Below are 19,301 nucleotides of genomic sequence, written 5' to 3' on the forward strand. Positions count from 1 at the left end.
CCAAGGGGATCTCAGTGACCAAACCCATCACACCCGTCACTGGGGATTTTTAAGAACAGGTTGGACAAACCCCTGACAGGGATGGTCTTGGTTTACTTGGTCCTGCTTCAGTGCAGGGGGCTGGACTAGAAGACCTCTCGAGGTCCCTTCCAGCCCTACACGCCCATGAAATTCCCTGCACTTCCTCAACCTACATTCGTATCACAAGCTGGGACTGAGGCTGATGTAATGCAACAGACGGAGAAAGTTTAGAAAAAGTTGCACACCCCAATGCATTCACCCCGTGATGGGGCAGATAAAGGGTTGGGTAAAGTTCAGTGCCAGAGGCCTCGTTCACAGTCCAACAGGCCTAGGAAAGCCCGATAGCCTCTTCCTTGAAGTTTCCCCTCCTCTGCTACGGCATCAGCAGAACTTGGAGTATTTTCCACGAGGAGAATGAAAGTAAAACATGTATCACTTCTACAGCACCTTTCACCCTAAGTCGCTTTACAAAGATTCATCTCCACCACTAATGCAATGCAGCCATCTCTGAGGTGGAACATGGCAGCTGTTTAACAGCTCGCAGCAACACCATAAGGCAGTTTAGGACAGCGAAGTCCAGAGCTTCATAGGTTCCGAGGTATTGAAATCAATGGGAGCTAGGTGCCAAAGTACCTTGGATGATCTGGGTCTAAGTGGATATTCTAGCTAGTGGAAATGACGGCAGGCGATAGAAATGGGAACCGCAGTTGTGGAGATGCCGCTTGTAAAAATGATGCCGGCTGCAGCACCTTCACTGGGCTGTAACGCTAAAGAGGAATCTAGCTGGCCTCTAGCTAGAGCCCTTGACTGAGCCTGCAACCCTTGCCAGGAGCAGTGACAGCACTGCCAAGCTTGGAACTCCAGCGAGCATGCGGGGGGAGATAAATTCTGTGCTAGCTAAAGAAGGGTTAATTCCCCAGTACTAAAGTGATGCCCGTGCAGCTCCGAACACTCATCCCAGATGACAAATCGACAGTGATTCTATTGGTTTCTGTGACTGATCAGAACAATTCCCTGGCCCCTAGTTCAGAAGATAGGACCCTTGCTTTTAGGGCCTGAAAGGATCTTCCTCGTTCTGTGGCTGCTTTCAATCCTGAGTCACTGGAACGCTGCTTTAGGCAGCGAGCTGATCATGCTGTCAAGCGCCGGTTGGGTGGGGACTGTGTTTGGAGCAGAAGTACAACTGGGCTATTATTACCCATTATTCTGATTGTGTTGCTAAGGCCCACCCTAGCTCTGGGGAGAAGAAAGGGCTCTGACAGCCCTTGGATGCTCCTCTCCATTCTCCCAGGTGCGTGCGGCATTGGGCGACCACTGTTGATGTGCGCTGCTCAATAGCGAGCACGTCCCCGCCGGATCGGAGAGGCCGTAACTCACAGTGTTTGGGCTGGTTAACCAGTCGCTGTCTGGGTGGTAGAAGAATATTCACTGTTAACAAGCTCAGTTTTTACAGGTGCTTAAAACCTTTAGTTTGCAAAAAAATCTCATGGAAATGGCAAAAAGCCAAATCACCCCAAGCATACATGCCTTCTGAGCACTGTCAGTGGTTCATGGTGCTTTGATAAAGCGGTACAGAGGCAGTGTGGCCCAGTGGCTACAGCACCAGACTGGGACTTGAGTTCTCATCCTAACTCTGCTGCTTGGGTGACCTTAGGCAAGTCCCTCCCCTGCTCTGTGCCTCGGTTTCCCTATCTGTAAAACGGGGATAATGATGCCGAGCACCTTTGTCAAGCGCTCTGAGATCTACTGATGAAAAGTGCTAGGTGAGTACAGAGAGAACAATCCCATTTTTAAATCACCCCTCTTAGCAAGGTTTTCTGCTGGCTTGTCTCCCTTTTTCTTTGTCCCCATTTTGCAAGAAATGTGCAACACTCTGGGCCCTGTTGCTTGGCCACTCCTTGCCTGCCGATTCCTGGAATATCAGACAGACCACCAAGAGGGTTTGTCTGTACAGCATTTCTTCACATCTCCAGACAGAACAGAAAACGTGTGCCAAACTGAGCGCCAAACTGAGCCTACTGAATTTTAATGTGATGATGAAGATGGAGGGGCCGGGCGATCTATGGGAACATGTGTGGAGTTTTGATGTTTAATAGGTTTTCTCTGGAACGTTTCACCATGAGAATACATGTGCTTGCTTAGCAAGGGCTGGGGGTAACTCTGGTCCGGGGGTGATCACCCTCATTGTAGCCTCGGAGGAGAAAGCAAAGCACAGAAACAGGCCTGCTCAGGCAGTCTGGCTTGCTGGGGCACTCACAGTGGAGGTAGGGAAACTGTGCAGCCTGGAAAAAAAACCCTGGTTGGGAGGGAGACACACATGGGTCTCCGCCCAAGAGCGGTGACAGCTGGGAGCCCAGAAGTGGGTGCCCTTGCTAGACCACGGAAGGGGAATACAGGTGAAATTGCCCTGAACTGTGACAAAGACCATGAATCTAACCTAGAAAACAGTCAGGGAAGAGCTGCTGAGCAGCCCTTTTTAGCTTACGCAAGTGTGATGAAGTGGGAATTTTCTGTAATATTTTTATGATGCTGATATGTGCCTCAGTTTCCCCTATATGCTGCAGTGTTACCCAGTGGGTGGAAAGGGACAGTTTACGCTCTGGGCAGGCTAAGGGCATGGCTACACTGGAAACTTCAAAGTGCTGTCACGGGAATGCTCCCACAGCAGCGTTTTGAAGTGCAAGTGTGGTCGCGTGCGAGTGCTGGGAGAGAGCTCTCCCAGCACTCCTGGTAATCCACCCCCACGAGGGGATTAGCTCCGAGGGCTGGGAGCCTGTCTACACTGGCGCTTTAAAGCGCTCAGACTCTGTGTGCTTGGGGGGCGGGGGGTGATTTTTCACACCCCGGAGCCAGCAAGTTAGAGCGCTATAAAATGTAAGCGCAGACAAGCCCTAAGAGAAGTAGGTACGAGCATCGCCGGGCTGTCTGAGCTTGTATGGGTCATTAAACAAGGATTGGCCGAGGCTGACCCCCCATCTCAAAAGACAACGGCAAATCCCATCACCAGGACTGTGACACCTAGCAGCCGATGTCCCCAGAGGGAGACTGATTTCCCCATAGGGAAGCTGGGCAACATCCCCCAGCTCAAGACCAAAGGCCTGGCAGGTGTGAGGTTAAGCGTTGGCTGCTGGAAGGAGTGGGGGCTCTCACCTGGAGTAGACTGAGGGATAGCCAGAGCCCAAATAGAGGGGGAAAGAGAGACACACACATATACCCCCTAGGGGTCTGGCACACTAAAGGGGGTTCCTTTAAGTGACTGTCCCAAAACTGGGGGTACAGCATGGCTCCAGGACAGCAAGGTGTCTGCAGGCCCAGACCCTGGGTCTCTAATGTGATGAATCCCCATCTTAGCCCCTGCACGCTGCCTTTCAGTGACTAACCCAGCATGGGTCAGCCTAACTCGAACCCAGAGCCAGAAATAGCTGCCAGGAACCCCACCATCACGGTTCTTCCGCTGCCTCATAACTAGTGGTGGGACAGAGCCTGTCACGCCCTCTCCCCTCTAACGCAAAAGCCGTACCCAGCCTCTCAGGGGGGTTAAAGCCAGCGAGTGTCCCAGACGTATAGAAGGTGGCAGCCAGCTGTGCTGACATGCACAGATGAGGGTCACAGATAAAGGTTTGCATCAGAGTACAAGTCTAATGCCCATAGGACACACCCTATGATCTGGTATCAGTTGGGGACGGAAGCATGGGAGGGGCAACGGGAAGGTGGAAAGAGATGTGCAAAGTCTTGGTGGCTGGGGTGTGCCCTGACATTAGACATGTTTTTTTCTGAGAACGTGAGACAGACCTGCCTGCTTCCCCTGCATTTGAGGGTTGTTTGCACATATCACGTATGCTGAGCTGTGTGGCAAGGGGTAGTGGGGAGAATAAAAAACCCTACAGAGCTGCTTAAAAGGCCAAGCAGGAAACGCTTGCTACAGAGAACACAAAAAACAAAACAAAAAAATACCACATTAAAAATAATCTTAGCATGTGGCTCCCTCTGCCTTTGAGCCATGGAAACAATGTGGAGCGCACTGAAACCACCTCGCTTGGAGAAGCCAGCCCCCCCAGCAAGGCGGGGGGGATGCTCAGCACAGGTCACAGAGCTCAGGGCACAAGTGAAGTCGTATCTCCATATTAAACTAGGGAAGCTGAGCCTCAGAAGTGCAAAATGTTTCCCCTAAAGTCACAACCGGAAAACCTGTGACTGTGTGCAAGTCCAGTCCACTCAGGCACCTGCCCCTCGGAGAGGGGGTGAGTCAAGTTAGTGGCGGGGGGTTCCTGCCAGAGCATGAGAACACAGTTTAGGGAGTCTCCGTGTCTGAGGATGGGAAAGACACAACTTACTCCTTACAATATCTGCAGGCCAGAGCTGCCAACTCCATTAGGATCCAGATACGCACACTGTGGTGATCCCTGCCAAGGAACTGCGGCTATGGGAGAGGAGACGACCGCAGTATCTGACCATGAACTGGGGCTGTGAAGACTGTCTTGTCACATCACCTCTGGTTCCAGCTTGCCTTAGGGGGCTACTGCAGAAAGCCACAGCACAAGAGATGACAAGCTGGAGTATCGAAACAGCAACAAATAAGTATTACACAGTAATTAGAGGGGGAGAAAGATGGGAGTGAACAGGTGAATCCAGTCTAGATAATGCCACACAGCCTTCAAATGACATTTCCCCCTGTAAAGACAGCAACTCATACTTCTACCCAACCTGCCCCAAAAACAGGAAATTAAAAACCCTACTCTGAGTTTTTGACCCCAAAAACGAAGAGCCACAGCCCCTGAAGATCACGGTGCCCTTGCTGGCAGTTTTACACAGTAGGCATTCAGATCCTTCGTTTGCTTGTGCTACCTAATCCCACGTGGCGAGTTCAAGTTGAGCACTGGCCAGAGACTGCAGTAAGGGACTTCGAGCAAGCCCTAGGAGAGGGCTTGAAAGCCAGGATGGAATCTGAGGGGCTGAAGGTGGCCACGGTACCTCTGCCTGAGGAGAGACGGAGGGGCAGAGTTACTTGAATGTCAGTGTTTGCTATAGAAGTCCTGAATGCAGGGTTAAGGGGAGACCTGGGCCAGAGGCAGTGTTAAGGAGGCCACTACACAAGCTCAACAGGAAGTGAAGTTTCTGGCCTTTGGGAGAAAGATTGAGGCTATGGAGGCAGATAAGAGAACAGCTAGAGCAGTTTAGGTACTGGCAGGAGGGCGGGACTGCTCTTTGTGGCTATGGTGTAGTTTGGAGGCTTGTAATGGGATTCCTCAAGGAGACCTGCTGCTCTTTGGGCGGGGACCATCTAGCCTAGCACAGTGGGGTCCTGGGCTATGGCCCCTAGGAATGCTGGGCAGAGTCAAAGCTCCCACTAGGAGGCACAATTACAAGTAGGATTTGAGGGAGGAGAGCTATTGCCTTGGGAGTGGCTTAGGCTCCTCTCCTGGTGGATAGGAGAAGTCCTGCGTCACCAACCCTTGTCATTTAAAGAGTCATGGGTTGGACCCTGAAAAGGCAGGAGTTGGGTTTAAGGCAGGAGATTTTAAAACACAAATTGTAGGGATTGTGTGGGTGGCCACCTCTCTAGTGAATGCTGGTGAGAAGAGGAGTGAAGGTGCTTACAGAGACACCAGACCATCAGATGAATGCTAATAAAATTTTATTGTGGGGGAGGGAAACAAAAAACATTCTACAAGATACAAACTGTTAGTGGCACTTACAGAAGGGAAAAATCTCCCTGCTCTGTTCTGAGCGAGCACCTCGTTAAGGGCACTTTACAGCCTCCAGATAGAGTTCCCATTGAGACACCCTGGTTTTGCTTTGAGGCGATGCTTCTGCCATGGGCTTGGGTTCACCTGTGTAAGGAGCCACCCAGAGGAGCTAGAAAAGGCACAAAAAGATTGGCAAGGAAGAGAGCAGAGTCTCAGAAGTGAGGCCAACAGGGAGCTCCAGGCACAGCCAGCTTATCTACATTAAACACCCCTGCCCCTTTCCCCAGATGCAGGTGACCACGGAGTTTACATTAGTCCCACCCCCACCCTCTCGTCAACACACGCAAGCTCTCCCATGTCCACACAAGTGAATTGCATACAAGTTTTCCCCTCACAAGAAGCCAACTGCAGGTATCTGGAGCCTTCTAAGCGTCCTCCTTTGGCACAGAGGCTTGCTGAGTGGTGCTGTCCACCTTCTCATTTTCACCTTGCTGGGCCTCCTCCCCATCCTTTCCAGCAGTTGGACTGGCTGGTAGCTCTACCAGCCTGGGAGCAAAAGGTCCCACAAGCCAAGGCAGGGGAGCATTCTGCACCACATAGTCCAGCAGCTCGTCCATAGACTGCCGGGCCTTGGCCACCCTCTCCTGGCTCTGGGTCAGGATGGCGCTGGACAGGTCTTGGAAGGAATGGGCAGCGGAGAAGGAGGCCTGGAGTTCTTCGACATTGTGACGGAGCTCCTGCACCTTGTCCTGGATGCTGGTGGGGAGGCCTTGGACATTGGACATTAGGTTCAGGCAGGTGGTTTGCAGCTGTTGGGTGATGCCACGGAACATGACCAGTGTCTGAGATTCCACCTGCTAGGGAAGCAAGTACACCCATGAAGGGAAGCTGCTTCCCAGGGCATGTGACGCTCACCCCATCTAACAGGTCACTTTGCAGTAGCCCAGGACTCCTCCCCCCTGCCTCCCTCCATGGCAAGATACCTCTGGCTCCACAGCATCAGAGTCCTCTTTCCCCTCAGACTGCCTCCTGCTCCACTGCAGCCACATCTGGTGCAGTTTCTCCTGGCCACCCTGGAGCTTCTGGTCCACACCCTGCTTGACACATTCAATCTGGCAAGGGACAGAGGGAACAGAGACCCCAAAGTCAATATATTTGTGGTCAGCAGCAAAGGAGGAGTCCCCAGGCCTGATCCTCGGCTGGAAGAGGTCACTAGCTCTCCTGAAGTCAGAGGCACTGTGCTGACCTACACCAGCCGAGGGCAGTCCTCGGTCACCTGTGCATGGGCCGTGGATTGTGACCCGAGAAGTACGAACCCATTAGGATTTGCCTTAAGCTCCAGGACAAAGCGACCTGGGAGGTGGCGTGGGGAGATCTGCATTCCTACCAGTTCTATGGTTTGGTGGAGCTGGGACAGAGCCTCTTGGGTGCTCCGCTGGGCATTCCTCAGCTTGCCCAGGGAGTGCTGGTAGGCTCGGTGGCGGAGCTTGGTGGACAGGGACCCCAGGCGCACAAAGTAACTCCGCTGTTGCCTCTGCTGCTCCACGGACGCCATCTCGAAGCCTTCCACAGAGGTGGCCAGCTTAGCTGGAGAGAACAAGAGCAGAAGAAGGGTCAAACCAGCCTGCTGGGCAAAGTCCCATCAGCAGAGCAGGAGATTTCTGCCCAGGGTCTGCTCTGCCTTCAGCAGTGAGGGGGGCTGCTCCTCCAGTCATTGACTGGACTCGGGCCAGCATTCTCTCCAGCTCTGACAGTTAAATGGGACTTGCAGGGGACCCAGTCACCGACCCTGGGTCGGGGTTGCAGTGGATTTGACTGTCAGTGGGTCCATGTGATAGAAAGGAGTCGGAGGCCACCCTCCCACCCCCATCCCTCTGGGCAGCTACAGTAAGTGCGCTCCCTTTCAGCTCTTCAGTGCTACCGAGCAGCTGACAGTCCAGCTCTGCACCATCACCAGGAAGCTCTGGGCCAATACTGATCCATTGGCCACAGGGATCAAGAACTTCTGTGGTACTGACACCTGAAAGCAGCCAAGAAGGGCCGTTCCCACACTGACCATTCTGGTCTCCACCTGTTAGGTAGGACAGATTGCCAGCAGCGTGTGGGTGAGCTGTGTTCACCGACGGTATCCCCTAGTCCTTGGGCATGGCAGGTTAACTGATCTCTTCCCAAACAGCGAGAATCAACGCTTCCAGTTCAAGGCTAAGAAAGCTCAGGCTACACCCAAGGCCTCCAGCAGAGGCAGACAGGACCCAACATTCAGTTTTGGGTCATGCAACACCCCAGGTGAGTCGCGGGGCAGAGGGACAGGACCTGGGACCCCTGGATCTAGAAGCTGAGCCTCTACCGCCCAAGCTGCAAGAGCCAGAGGTCTGTGAGGCCAAGAGTTGTTGCAGGCTCAGATCTAGTGGCTGGGACACAGAAGCCACCCTAGGCCTGGGTGACAGAAGGTCAGAGTTGAAGCTGATGGTGCTGCTCTTGCAGACAAAGTAGCACACACCTACTCCCCACTCCCTTTGCAAGTCACCTTGAAGATGGGCATTCAGCTAGGCCCGATTCCCTCCTGCATGGTGAGGAGAGGGCCCGAGTAGAGGCTTCCAGGCCTGCAGCTGGGCTCTATCCCACTGAACAGACGTTACCTACCGGCCACACTAGCTTGTGGCCTAAACACAGTGGAATGAGAAGGGCTCTTTTCACAGACCCAGTATCCTTTACAATCCCTGCCTCCTGCCAACCCCAGGCTCCCTTTGTTTCCCTGGGAGCACAGGGTGTGCTCAAGCCTGGAGTGACACAGTAAGGTCTCTCCAAATGGCTCCTTGACAGCAGTTCTGCCACTCAGGTCCAAGCTGGGCATAGCTCTGGCTCCTGTTGGGCACAGTTTGTGCCAACGGGCACAACACTTAATAGCTTTTTAGCAATCGGACCATGCATTGCACTAAAGCTGCATTTGCTACTGCCCTTGGATCTGCTTTTCAGCTGAGTTTAGACTCCTGCTATTAAGAGCAAGTCTGTTTCACAGCCCTCCAGTGCAATTCCACTTGAAGCAACCCCATTTTACTCAGCATGTGTATCCGAGTCAGAAAACTGGAGACAAGTGTTCTCCATTCCTCTGGTTCATGCTTCAAAGCCCATCCAGCTCTGTGGCAAGGAACTGGATTCTCTTCCAAGCCAGGCATCAGAATTATTAAGTCCCAACCCAGACAGTCTTCTATTCATTGAACTTTTTGAATCTTTGCACTTGAGAGGTAAGGGATTGACTGTATACAAATTCGCAGAGGGACAACAGGGTTGAGGTCTGTTATTTCTCACCTCCATTTAAGAACATTTTTGCTGTTAACAAGTATGTTATCTCTGGAGACAAATCCACAGTTTTGAGAACTGCAAAACTAAGCATCTCTGATGGTATCCTCTAGACTGAGCCCCACTGGGTAGATAGAAAGATTAACCTAAATAATCTCTACGGAAGCTCTCAGAACCCTAGAAGATGGCTCCCTAATCCATGAACTATTGGAACTCATTTACAAAATGTTTCTTAAGCATTACATGAATATATTGTCTCATCTACAGAATTAATTAATAAATCCCTATTCCATGAGGAGATATTTGAGCTATAATGTATCTTTAGATTGCTTTTTGAGGAAAAACCTTTTTAATCAAAGAAATCCATTTTGATTCTTTTTTTAAATCCACCGGGCACATGTCCATCATTCCATGCCGGGGGCAGAGAGTCAGACCTTAGCTTTGGTTACAGTGTGGATAATGGCCTTGTTCCTAGCAAGTCATGCTAGGCTAGTGGCCTGCACAAGAGGCAGGCCCCTTTACTAGCCCTCTCCCCCAGGGTCACAGGAAGAGTGCTGGTGTTGAAGGCGAGACTGCCAAAATGGGCCCCACCTAGACCAGCACAAGGCCAACAGCCACCTTAGCTTATGGCACCTTCTTGGCATCTCTCTGCTGCAGCCACAGAGCCAGCGTAAGACTTAAGGCCACCTACTCCTAGAGGAGGAATACATGTGGTAATCCTAGGAGTACAGAGTCAGCTGGGGTTGTGTTTCTGATCATTAGAGCAGGTAAGTTACGGATTTTTGCTGGGTTCCTGGCAGTTCTGAACAATTGAAGTGTCTGTGCCAAACCAAACCTGAAATTTTTTGGTGACTCAAGAAAGTTTGAGTGGGGATTTGAACTTGGGATTCCCACATACCAAACGAGTGTCCTATCACCAGGCTCAGGGGGCAGCACCACCAACACCCTCCAGCCACTTTGTGACTGGCCAAAATTACTCCGGTTACGTTCAGAGCTAGTTTTGGGTTGACCAAAACTGCATTTTAGGTCAAACCATTAGGCTGGAAGTTTTCCGCCAGCTCTATTCAGCATACACTGACCTAGTTCTTGATCCGTCATGGGGAGGTAATGATCCACCAGCTCTTCTGATTTCCCCAACATGGCATCCACTCCGGTCACCACCATCTGGCCCACTCTGGACCCAATGACTGTGTTCACGCTGCTGGTCACCACTGATCTGGTCATCTCCATGCTATCCTGGACAGCTCCTTTGGCCATGTCCACCACCCCTGTCACCGCACCCTTTGCTCCACTGACAGTGCTGGAGATGGCCTCTCTAGCACCAGTCACGGTAGAAGACACCAGCTCCTTGGTGTCAGCCACAACCTAGGATTGAGTGAAGTGTCCAGTGGCAAAGGTTAGTATTAAGCCAGCAGAGGTGAGGCAGCACTGGTTAATCTTAGGACTACTTTGCCTTCTCCAAATAAATAGGCACCATTCACCCAGATAAGAGCCTGGAGCCTACAGAGGTATCAGTCACTAGGCTTTCATCTCCACCTGGGATGAGTTTTGCTGGTTATTAGCTAGCTCACTGCCCAGCCAACTGGCCTGTGCAAAGAAGTTCCTAGATCCAGGGAGGAGAAGTCAAGCCTTTTCCTGGCTGGCCCCCACCCCTTATCCCCCTGCTGTCATAGCTCTGGACTGGTCTGCCCAGGGAGTGGAGACCCCTTATTTCACATCCCTAGTTCTCCAAGCAGAGGTGCTCACCTTTTCAGTTGGCTGTTGAAGAATTGGCAGCTTCTCCTCCAGTTTATCCAGCCCCTTGCATGCGTACTCATTCACCGTCGCAACTAGACAGAGAGAGTTTGGTTACTTTGTCCCCTCAGCTACCAGGGGCAGCAGAGTAGGTTGCTGAAGGAGACAGATTTCGAGGGGCACCACCAAGCAGTGCCAGGTTTGAGGAGGGGAGGCCGCAGGGCTGCCAAGGAAAGCCCTGGCGAGTCCAAGTTTGGGAAGAGTTCTAGATCATGGCCACTCGGAACAGGCCCCGAGATCAGAGCTGGGTCAGCTCTAGCTCTGTAGAGGGGTGACATCTTGCCAGCTGCACTCTTGAGGCAGCCATTAGGACTGTATTAGGACCCTCCATTTCTCAGGTTACCCAAAGCCTGACAGTTACCCCAAAAGCCAAGAGATGCAATCAGCCTCTGGTAGGAAGCCAACACCACTGCCATGCCCTCGCTCACCAGTATTCCTTTGTCCTCTCCAAGGAGGATTCAGCATGTGGGACTAGGGACACCACTGTCTTCACACCGAGATGGCCTCAGCCACAGCTGCCCTATTGAGGTCAGGGTGTCTGCAGCAGCTCTTAAGAGCTACTGCTGGAGGAGAGCAGGGATGGAGCCCCTTTGCTGAGCTTAGCAGCAAGCTGGTAGGGATTGGACACTGGTGTGCTGCATGGATAATTAGCAGCTGCCGTTGTAGCTGGTACATGAGGGACCAGCCTATGGCTGACCTGATCAGCACCATGAGCCCCTGTCTCTGGTATGGTATCACCAAGTAACAACTGCTGCCTTGGAACATAAGAATGGCCATACTGGGTCAGACCAAAGGGCCATCTAGCCCAGTATCTGGTCTTCTGACAGTAGCCAATGCCAGGTGCCTCTGAAGGAAGGAACAGAGCAGGGAATCAAGTGATCCATCCTTGTCACCCATTCCCAGCCGAATAGCCACTGATGGACCTACCTCTGTGAACTTATCTAGTTCTTTTTTGAACCCTGTTATAGTCTTGGCCTTCACAACATCCCCTGGCAAGGAGTTCCACAGGTTGACTGTGCATTGTGTGAAAAAACAGTTCCTTTTGTTTGTTTTAAACATGCTGCCTATTAAGGTCATTTGGTAACCCCTAGTTCTTGTGTTATGAGATGGAGTAAACACTTATTTACTTTTTCCACACCAGTCATGATTGTATAGACCTCTATCATATCCCCCCCGTAGTCATTTCTTTTCCAAGCTGAAAAGTCCCAGTCTTAATCTCTTCGCGTATTTAACTGAGGAGTTAGTTTGCTAAAGGCCGCTCAGCACAGCCCAGTCTCTTGAGTTGGCTGGAGTCCCGGCACACTGGATTAGTTACATTGGATACAGTTTGAAAGCAGAAACCCAGCCAGGGGGAACGTTTCACAGTGACTCTGCCAGAGCAGCATTTAAGCGATAGCCAGTAAGTCCAGCCCTCTCCTCTGTAGCTAGAAGAGGAAGAGGGACACCCCCACCCCCAGCAAGTGAGTGTGGGTTATCAACGGCCCCCTTTCAGTTACTTAGGCTTCCACTGAAGGAAGTCAAGCCTTCCCCCATCTAGCCAAACAATGCCCCAGGGAGTTAGGCAAGAGTTGAACGACATGCTCCGATACACAGCATGTCAGGCCAAGCTCGGAACGAACAAACCCAGGACGGACTCCCAGGGTCCTGTTCCATCTCCTCTAAGGGGCTCCAGCAACTCCCTCCCCTGGGGGAACAAAGCCTTCCTTGGCTTCAAGGTGAAACCAATTCCCTCCCCCACCACCCCAAGATTGCTCAGAGCTAGCATCAATACCAGCTCTCTTTGCAAGATCTCGGCTAAAGGCCACATGTGCAGGCTGCCAGAGCTACTCAAGGTCAGAGATTTTAATACTGCTATGAACATGGTGCAGGGGGAGGGTATGTGCTCTGGCTTTGGGATGCTTTTACTCCTTCCAGAGCCTTGGATCTTTGCAAGGCCATTCGCTAAGAAACCCTGCACCTGGCCAGCTCAGCTTGACTTCAGGAACCACTGAAAAGCTTTGCTAGTTTCTGGTTGCCACACTGGCCAGTCGGTTCTGGGCCACCTCTGCGCCACACCCCCGTAATTAGTAAAGGAGGCCGCAACAAGGCTGTTTTTAAACTCAGGTTACCCTTGACAAAGGGCACTGGCTGTATGCCAGGGTATTTGACTCAACAGCAGCACCAGCCGTGCGTTCCACCGTTAGACAGGCAGCTACAGCCTAGTGACTTGTAATGAAGTGCTTCAGATCTCTGGGGTCAAGATGCATAGCTGTCACATGGGTCACGCTGTACACGATCTAAGGCTTCTTTGTAAAGGGGCCTCCTTGCTACAGAGACAGCTAGGCTGGGCACCTCACCTGCTTGGCAGGACTGCAATAGACCTTCTGAGAGGAGTTCAGGGTGGATAAGCCCCTTCTACAACAGGTGTGACATTTCAGCTGAAAGGTTAGGCGTCCCAACACTCCCTCAGCTACCAGACCCATGAACCAGCAGGACGCTCCCACCCAGTTGCAGTTCACTAGCTACTCCAGCTTCCCCGGGTCCCACAGCCTGACCCATCCCCATGCTGCCATCTCACGGCTCACGCACTCTGTGGCTCCAGTTTGGCCAGGATTGGCTGGGCGCCGCCGACAGCCACGGCGGTGATGGTCTTCACGCCTTTCTCCGCCACGTCGCAGACGGATTTGATGTACGGGTGATTCTCTTTGGTGGAGGTGTAGGCCGTGGAAACCATGTCATAGGTGGAGCTGACCAAGGGCAGGTTGGCCACCCTGCTCACGACATTCTAGTAGAGGACAAAAGGAAAAAAAGGTAGCAACAGCCAGTTGGAGGGGCTGGCACCATGGCTTCCCCGATGCCAAATTCTTAGGACTAAGGGGGGCTAGACCTCCTAGCAGCACCATGAGCGGGAGTAGCCCTGTAGGCACTTCTATGCTCTAGGCACCAGTGACATCTTCAGCCCTAGAGCATGGCCTGATTTTCCAAGACTGCCAAGCTCCTGGACCTCCCATTGACTTCTGTGGGTGCTGAGGACACCTGAAGATCACAGGTCTCCTGAGCAAAGGCCTGGAGTAAAGCAGCTGAGGTTTCGCTTAGAGGTCTTGACTGAAGAGACTAGGTGCAGGACACAGCCCCACGCTGACTCCAAATTAACCCAGATTATATTAGCAAGTACAGTAGCATCAGATCTGATCTTGCCACCCTAGCAATGGTCTCTAGGTTGCTTGATGGCTAGGGGACAGCCAGGTGCCTTTGTCAGTCAGTTCTGGTTCTCCCCCACACTCCTCCGCCCCATTGCATGGATACAGGGGATTCAGTCTTGATCACCCCCCCAGCAAGGGGACCAATATCATTGCTAGCCTGGTTAGCAAGAGGTGGGTCTGAGCATGCCAGGGATATACCAAGAGTTCTGCAAGCACAGGGCCGCTCCCTGCGATCATCGGGGCGTACCTACCCGCTGGGCGTACCTACCCACTGGTGCTGCTCCGGCTCCTCGCTCTGAGGGGAAGTGTGGGTTGCAGCATTTTCCTCAGAAGACATGATAAGGCAACTGGAGGATGAAAACATTGTTGCTACATAGAACTGTAACTGCTATATCAAACAAACCACCACCTCTGTGAACCTTTGTCTTCTGCAGTCCCAGTGCATAACTTAATAGTGACCATGCTCAGCAGCCTGGCTCAGCGCTGCCTCCTCCCACCCGATGCAGTGGCTTTAGCTGGTCCTCCTGGCCAGTTGCACAGCAATGTTTGCATTGGTTGCCCAGGCTTCCCCAGAAGCTGCTACAAGGAGGGGACGACTTGCAGGTGTTTCGTTTGCACGTTACACACAGCACTAAGGGAACAGGAGACCTGCTACCTAGTCAGGCCCATCTCCACAGCTGAATATCAGAGTTAAAACCCAGCTACAGCTGGGCAGTTGGTTCTGGCTCAGATGCACTTTTCCCCCCTCACCTTCTTATTTATGCACTCCCTATCTGTGGCCCCACAAAGTCATAGGACCTCCTGGTCAACCTCCTCCTGGCCCTAGCTAAAATGGCCATCTATAAAACCAGAGTGAGGAGGTTGGCCGATGGAGTTTCCTGTGACTGTGGGACCTATTTCCGATCCTCCGTCCGTTCATGTATCTGGGCAGAGTTCCTCTGGGTGGCGTCCACTGACTCCCTTGACACCTTTGAGGAGCAGTGGGCACTGTCTGGGGTTCTCTACTCGGTGTCCCCATCTGGTTCACTTCGTTTGACCCTTTGACCACACTCCTGTCCCTGTTATTTCATTAGTTGTCCCCCAGATTTATTTGGTGTCCAGGTCCTGTGGATCCCCCTCTTTGGCTGGGGGGATCCTTTAGCAGTGGACGGGCTTCGCCCACCCACTTCCCAGATCCCAATAGGATCATCAGCAGGGTTAGAACAAACATGGCTTGGGAGCAGCATGTCAAGTGACCCATGTGACAAGCTTGATAAAAACATCTAGGGAAGCAACAAGCCCTGACAGGAGAACCACATACAACTTAGGAGAAGAGGCTGAGGGAACTGGGCTTGTTTAGTCTGCAGAAGAGCAGAGCGAGGGGGGATTTGATAGCAGCCTTCAGCTACCTGAAGGGGGTTCCAAAGAGGATGGAGCTCGGCTGGTCTCAGTGTTGGCAGCTGCCAGAACAAGTAGTAATGGTCTCAAGTTGCAGTGGGGGAGGTCTAGGTTGGATATTAGGAAAAACTATTTCACTAGGAGGGTGGTGAAGCACTGGAACGGGTTACCTAGGGAGGTGGTGGAATCTCCATCCTTAGAGGTTTTTAAGGCCTGGCTTGACAAAGCCCTGGCTGGGATGATTTAGTTGGGGATTGGTCCTGCTTTGAGCAGGGGATTGGATGAGATGACCTCCTGAGGTCCCTTCCAACCCTGATATTCTATGATTCTATAGCTCATTTGGAGGAGATGCCCCATCAGTGAGGTAGCAATGGAGTACAACAGTTCCTGATTTGAGCACCAGGACTATGGAGGGGGGAGATCCATGAGCTGGGAAGAGTTATTCCCCTTTTTGATATTTCAAGTTCTGGCTTTGGTTTCATTAGTTTGCACCAAAGCAAGTTGCTCATGGCGCATCTGCAGCCCTTCTCTAGAAGGCCCTCAGATACTTCTGTGATGGGCTCCCATCCGAGACCCGAAGCAAGCAACCCTGTTGCCTAGAGAGGGTGGTTGTTCTTCAACACTGCTCTCCTTATGGAGCCACTCAGGAGTCTGCTTGTTTAAGCAGGCAAGTGACTGCATTTGAGCCACAGCTGAACTAACACCAGGCTACATCTTAAATAAAGACGACCTGAAAAATATAAATGGAAGCAGGATTTGTCCTTACTCCTCTGGTGGCCCCAAGATACTTCCTGAGCCTAAGCAAATCCCCCTTCCCGGCGTGAGGCACTGACACACCATTCAACCAAGGTCTCAGCCATTTTCGTTAGCAGCTCACAACAGCTGCTCAGCAATGGAACATCACAATCCATTGTGCGTGCATTACAAGCCTTCCCCACCCCTCGGAAGTGCTTAGGTTGTGACAAGGCTTCAACCTGCCCCCCCCGCATTAAATTCAGTTGAGGACAGAGCATTATGGCCTCCATTGCTCCCTATCATTTAGTCATGCATAGCACGGACATCGGTTTGAGGTTTCCAACCCCATCCATGAACAGGAAGAGGCGGTGCTCTGATTTATTGGTGGTCTCAACCAAACCTGCCCCACTCAGATGTGCTGCCCCCCTAGGGACAACTAGAACTCAGCAGTTTCTGAAATGCCCCTAGCTGTTGCTGGCTTCAGAAGTCCAACCCTTTTCCTCCAAGCTGATCAATGCACCCTGTGAAGCTGGTCATATTGGCTTCATACTTTCCTCTTCCTACAAGTCACATGGCTACTTACTGTCTCAGTGACCCACTACTATCTGGCACAGGGCACAATACCATGGCTACTCAGACTTGTTAAAGGGACACTGTTCATTTAAAAGATTCATTCACCCATCCATTCACCTATTGTTACACTTGAATGTTACTGTATCTGGAAGTTTCTAGAACCCATCAGCTCTTTTGAGAGTCTAATCCAGTGGTTCTCAAACTTTAGCTGCGGGACAGGGATCACCAGTAGAAACTTACGAGTGCGAACCCCCCCTTTCTAAAAGAAGAACTTTTATAGTGAACATTATAAATGCTGGAGGCAAAGCAGGGTTTGGGGTGGAGGCTGACCGCTCACAACCCCCCCACAGAATCACCTTGCGACCCCCTGAGGGGTCATGACCTCCAGTCTGAGAGCCCCAGGTCTAGTCGGAATGGCACTGTTGGAGGAAACAAGCTGGCTCCCAGTTTCAGTTTATTTTGTGACTTTGACAGTGCTTTAGGTCTAGTCAGTTTCACCAGAGTCTCCCTTGGGGTCTATCAGTTTCCCCTTCTGTTTGGGTAGGGCCCTCCAACATGGGGGGATAGAAATATTTAAGAGTAGGAAAGTGCAACACCATAAAACTGGACAGGCTGTGGGGGGGAGGGGGTGCCCCAGAAGCAGGCACAGCCCCACCAGCTACTTAAAAAAGTTAACTAGATTTTGGCGCTCTCTCTCTTTAAGAATGCCAAGCAGGCTCAGCCAGTTTAAGCCAAAAGTTAAAGGCCCTTTTCAGCAGAGGGGTTGGGATGGCAGCAAAGCCCCACCGGCTTCTTATTTATTTTTTTTTAAAACGATTCAGCAGAAAGGTGGTTTGGAGCAGCTCACTCCCTGGCCACGTTTGCAACAATGCGCTTGTCCCCAGGAAACCCAGTGAAAGGGGTTCGTTATCTCCCCACCACTCCACAGAGGGGAGAAGAAAGTTACTCTTGATCCTGAAGTTTCAGTGGCCTAGGAGGGGGAAGCCGCTTGTTATAAGGGGCCTGGTTTCTAGCCCCCCCCTTGTTAAGGAAGAGGAAAACGTAGCTGAATTGAAGCATTTGCCACAGCAAGGGAGCGAGAGCAGACAGACACTCCAGCCTTCACCCAGCTACTTCCTCCCCAGGCCCACAGCCCAGCGGTGGCATTAGCCGATGCCCGCGGAAGGGCGCTGAAGCTTTGGGCGACTCTGCAGGGCAACGGGGATTGAAGGGAAACTTGGCACAAGTCCCTTGGTTTGAGACGGGGGCTTCTCAGAGCCCAGCAACACACGGGTGCAACAGCCCCGGACCCCCATTTAAACAGGCCAGCTGCCAGCTCCATTTCACAGGGATTGCCTCCCCCCCCAGCCCTGCCTCCCCGCGAAAGAGAAGCTGTTCCCCGAAGGGCAGCGCCAAGCCAGGCGGGCGGTCTCTGCACACGCCCTCCCGGACACGGAGCGCTCCTCACTCCAGCTAGCCAGAGCCAGGCCCCCTACGGAAAGCCGCCCCACTGCTGGGCCGGGGGGGGGGATCCCCCCACATCATCTAGCTCAGACCTCGGGGGGAAGCCCCAGCTCGCCCTCAGCCCTGGCTTAAGGGCAGCGCGGCCAGATCCGCCCCGCCCCAGCGGGAGCCGCCCCTGCAAGTTTGCTGCCAAGCCCCCAGCACGGCCCAGCGGCTGCCCCCCAGCTCCAGGACCCGCGGGGACCCCACTCACGCCAAGACTCCGCCTCTGACCCGATCGCGTCCCAGTGGCCCGAGGGCTCAGCTGATATAAAAGGCGGGGGGCGGGGACTTGGTGGCTACACGGCAGGGAGCGGGAGCCAATCAGCCAAGGGGAGGCCTCCGCCCGGACCAATCAGAAAGGGCGGAACGCAGAGGACTGGAATGTTGCGGGCTGGAAGCGGGCGTGGGGTCGCGCACGTGTGTTGCGCGGCGCTTGCCAGTCGGGGCTGGGGTGGGGCGTGTGACTCACGCTCCCTGGCCGGCCTGGCTCACGGGGGGGTCTCTCTGTTGGGCGGGGGGAGCAGCACACCAGGGACATGGAGGGGGTGTTGGAGGAGAAAAGGGGGGGGGGAGTAGTACCGGAAGAAAAGGCAGCATGGGCGGGGGGGCAGGGAGGAAGGTCTCTACATAATGGGGCGGGGGGGCGCAGTGAGTGAACTCACGAAAGCTCATGCTCAAATAAACTGGTTAGTCTCTAAGGTGCCACAAGTCCTCCTTTTCTTTTTACGAATACAGACTAACACGGCTGTTACTCTGAAACATGGAGTGACAGGTTCCCTTGTTTTTCTGATGCCGCTTTCCTAGCTGGAGGCTGGGATCATGCAGCTCATACCAGTGCAAATCAGAGGTAACCCCACTGGGGTCACCCTGCTGTACCGGCGAGCAGCGTTTGGCCCTGAGACCTCCCCACGCTGGGGTTCAGTTCCCTGCGCTCTGATCTGCCCTGGAGTCTGGCCCACCCCAGCGTTCGCTCTGGGCCTCGCACGCGGCACCCAGGCCCCTTGCTGACTCCGGCCTACCTGGTTGAATGGGAGGTGGGCCGCAGTGGGGGCTGGTACAGAGGAGGTATGGGAATAGAGTGTCGGTCACACACCAGTATAGCCGAGCACGGCCGTGGCTGAGAACTGGGGCTATCGGGGGCCTTTAT

General features: G+C 52.9%; 1 protein-coding gene across 3 annotated transcripts; it reads right to left on the minus strand.

Moving 5' to 3' along the window:
• Positions 1-5,639: 5,639 nt before the first annotated feature.
• LOC102938947 (perilipin-3) lies at positions 5,640-18,507 on the minus strand. Of its 3 annotated transcripts, none has more exons than XM_037885713.2 (8): positions 18,366-18,507; positions 14,253-14,331; positions 13,371-13,566; positions 10,755-10,837; positions 10,088-10,373; positions 7,096-7,295; positions 6,692-6,820; positions 5,640-6,565 (listed from the first exon to the last, which is right to left on the minus strand). In XM_037885713.2, the coding sequence occupies exons 2-8, from the start codon at positions 14,319-14,321 to the stop codon at positions 6,134-6,136; spliced, it is 1,395 nt and encodes a 464-aa protein (XP_037741641.1). In that variant the 5' UTR covers positions 14,322-14,331; positions 18,366-18,507; the 3' UTR covers positions 5,640-6,133. The 3 variants fall into 3 exon arrangements, with proteins under 3 accessions (XP_037741641.1, XP_043391622.1, XP_037741642.1); XM_043535687.1 differs by having other exon boundaries at positions 5,640-6,562; positions 18,366-18,452; XM_037885714.2 differs by lacking the exon at positions 6,692-6,820 and having other exon boundaries at positions 18,366-18,452.
• Between the last annotated feature and the right edge of the window lie 794 nt (positions 18,508-19,301).

The sequence above is a fragment of the Chelonia mydas genome, chromosome 25, assembly GCF_015237465.2.
Source record: "Chelonia mydas isolate rCheMyd1 chromosome 25, rCheMyd1.pri.v2, whole genome shotgun sequence".
NCBI lineage: Eukaryota > Metazoa > Chordata > Testudines > Cheloniidae > Chelonia > Chelonia mydas.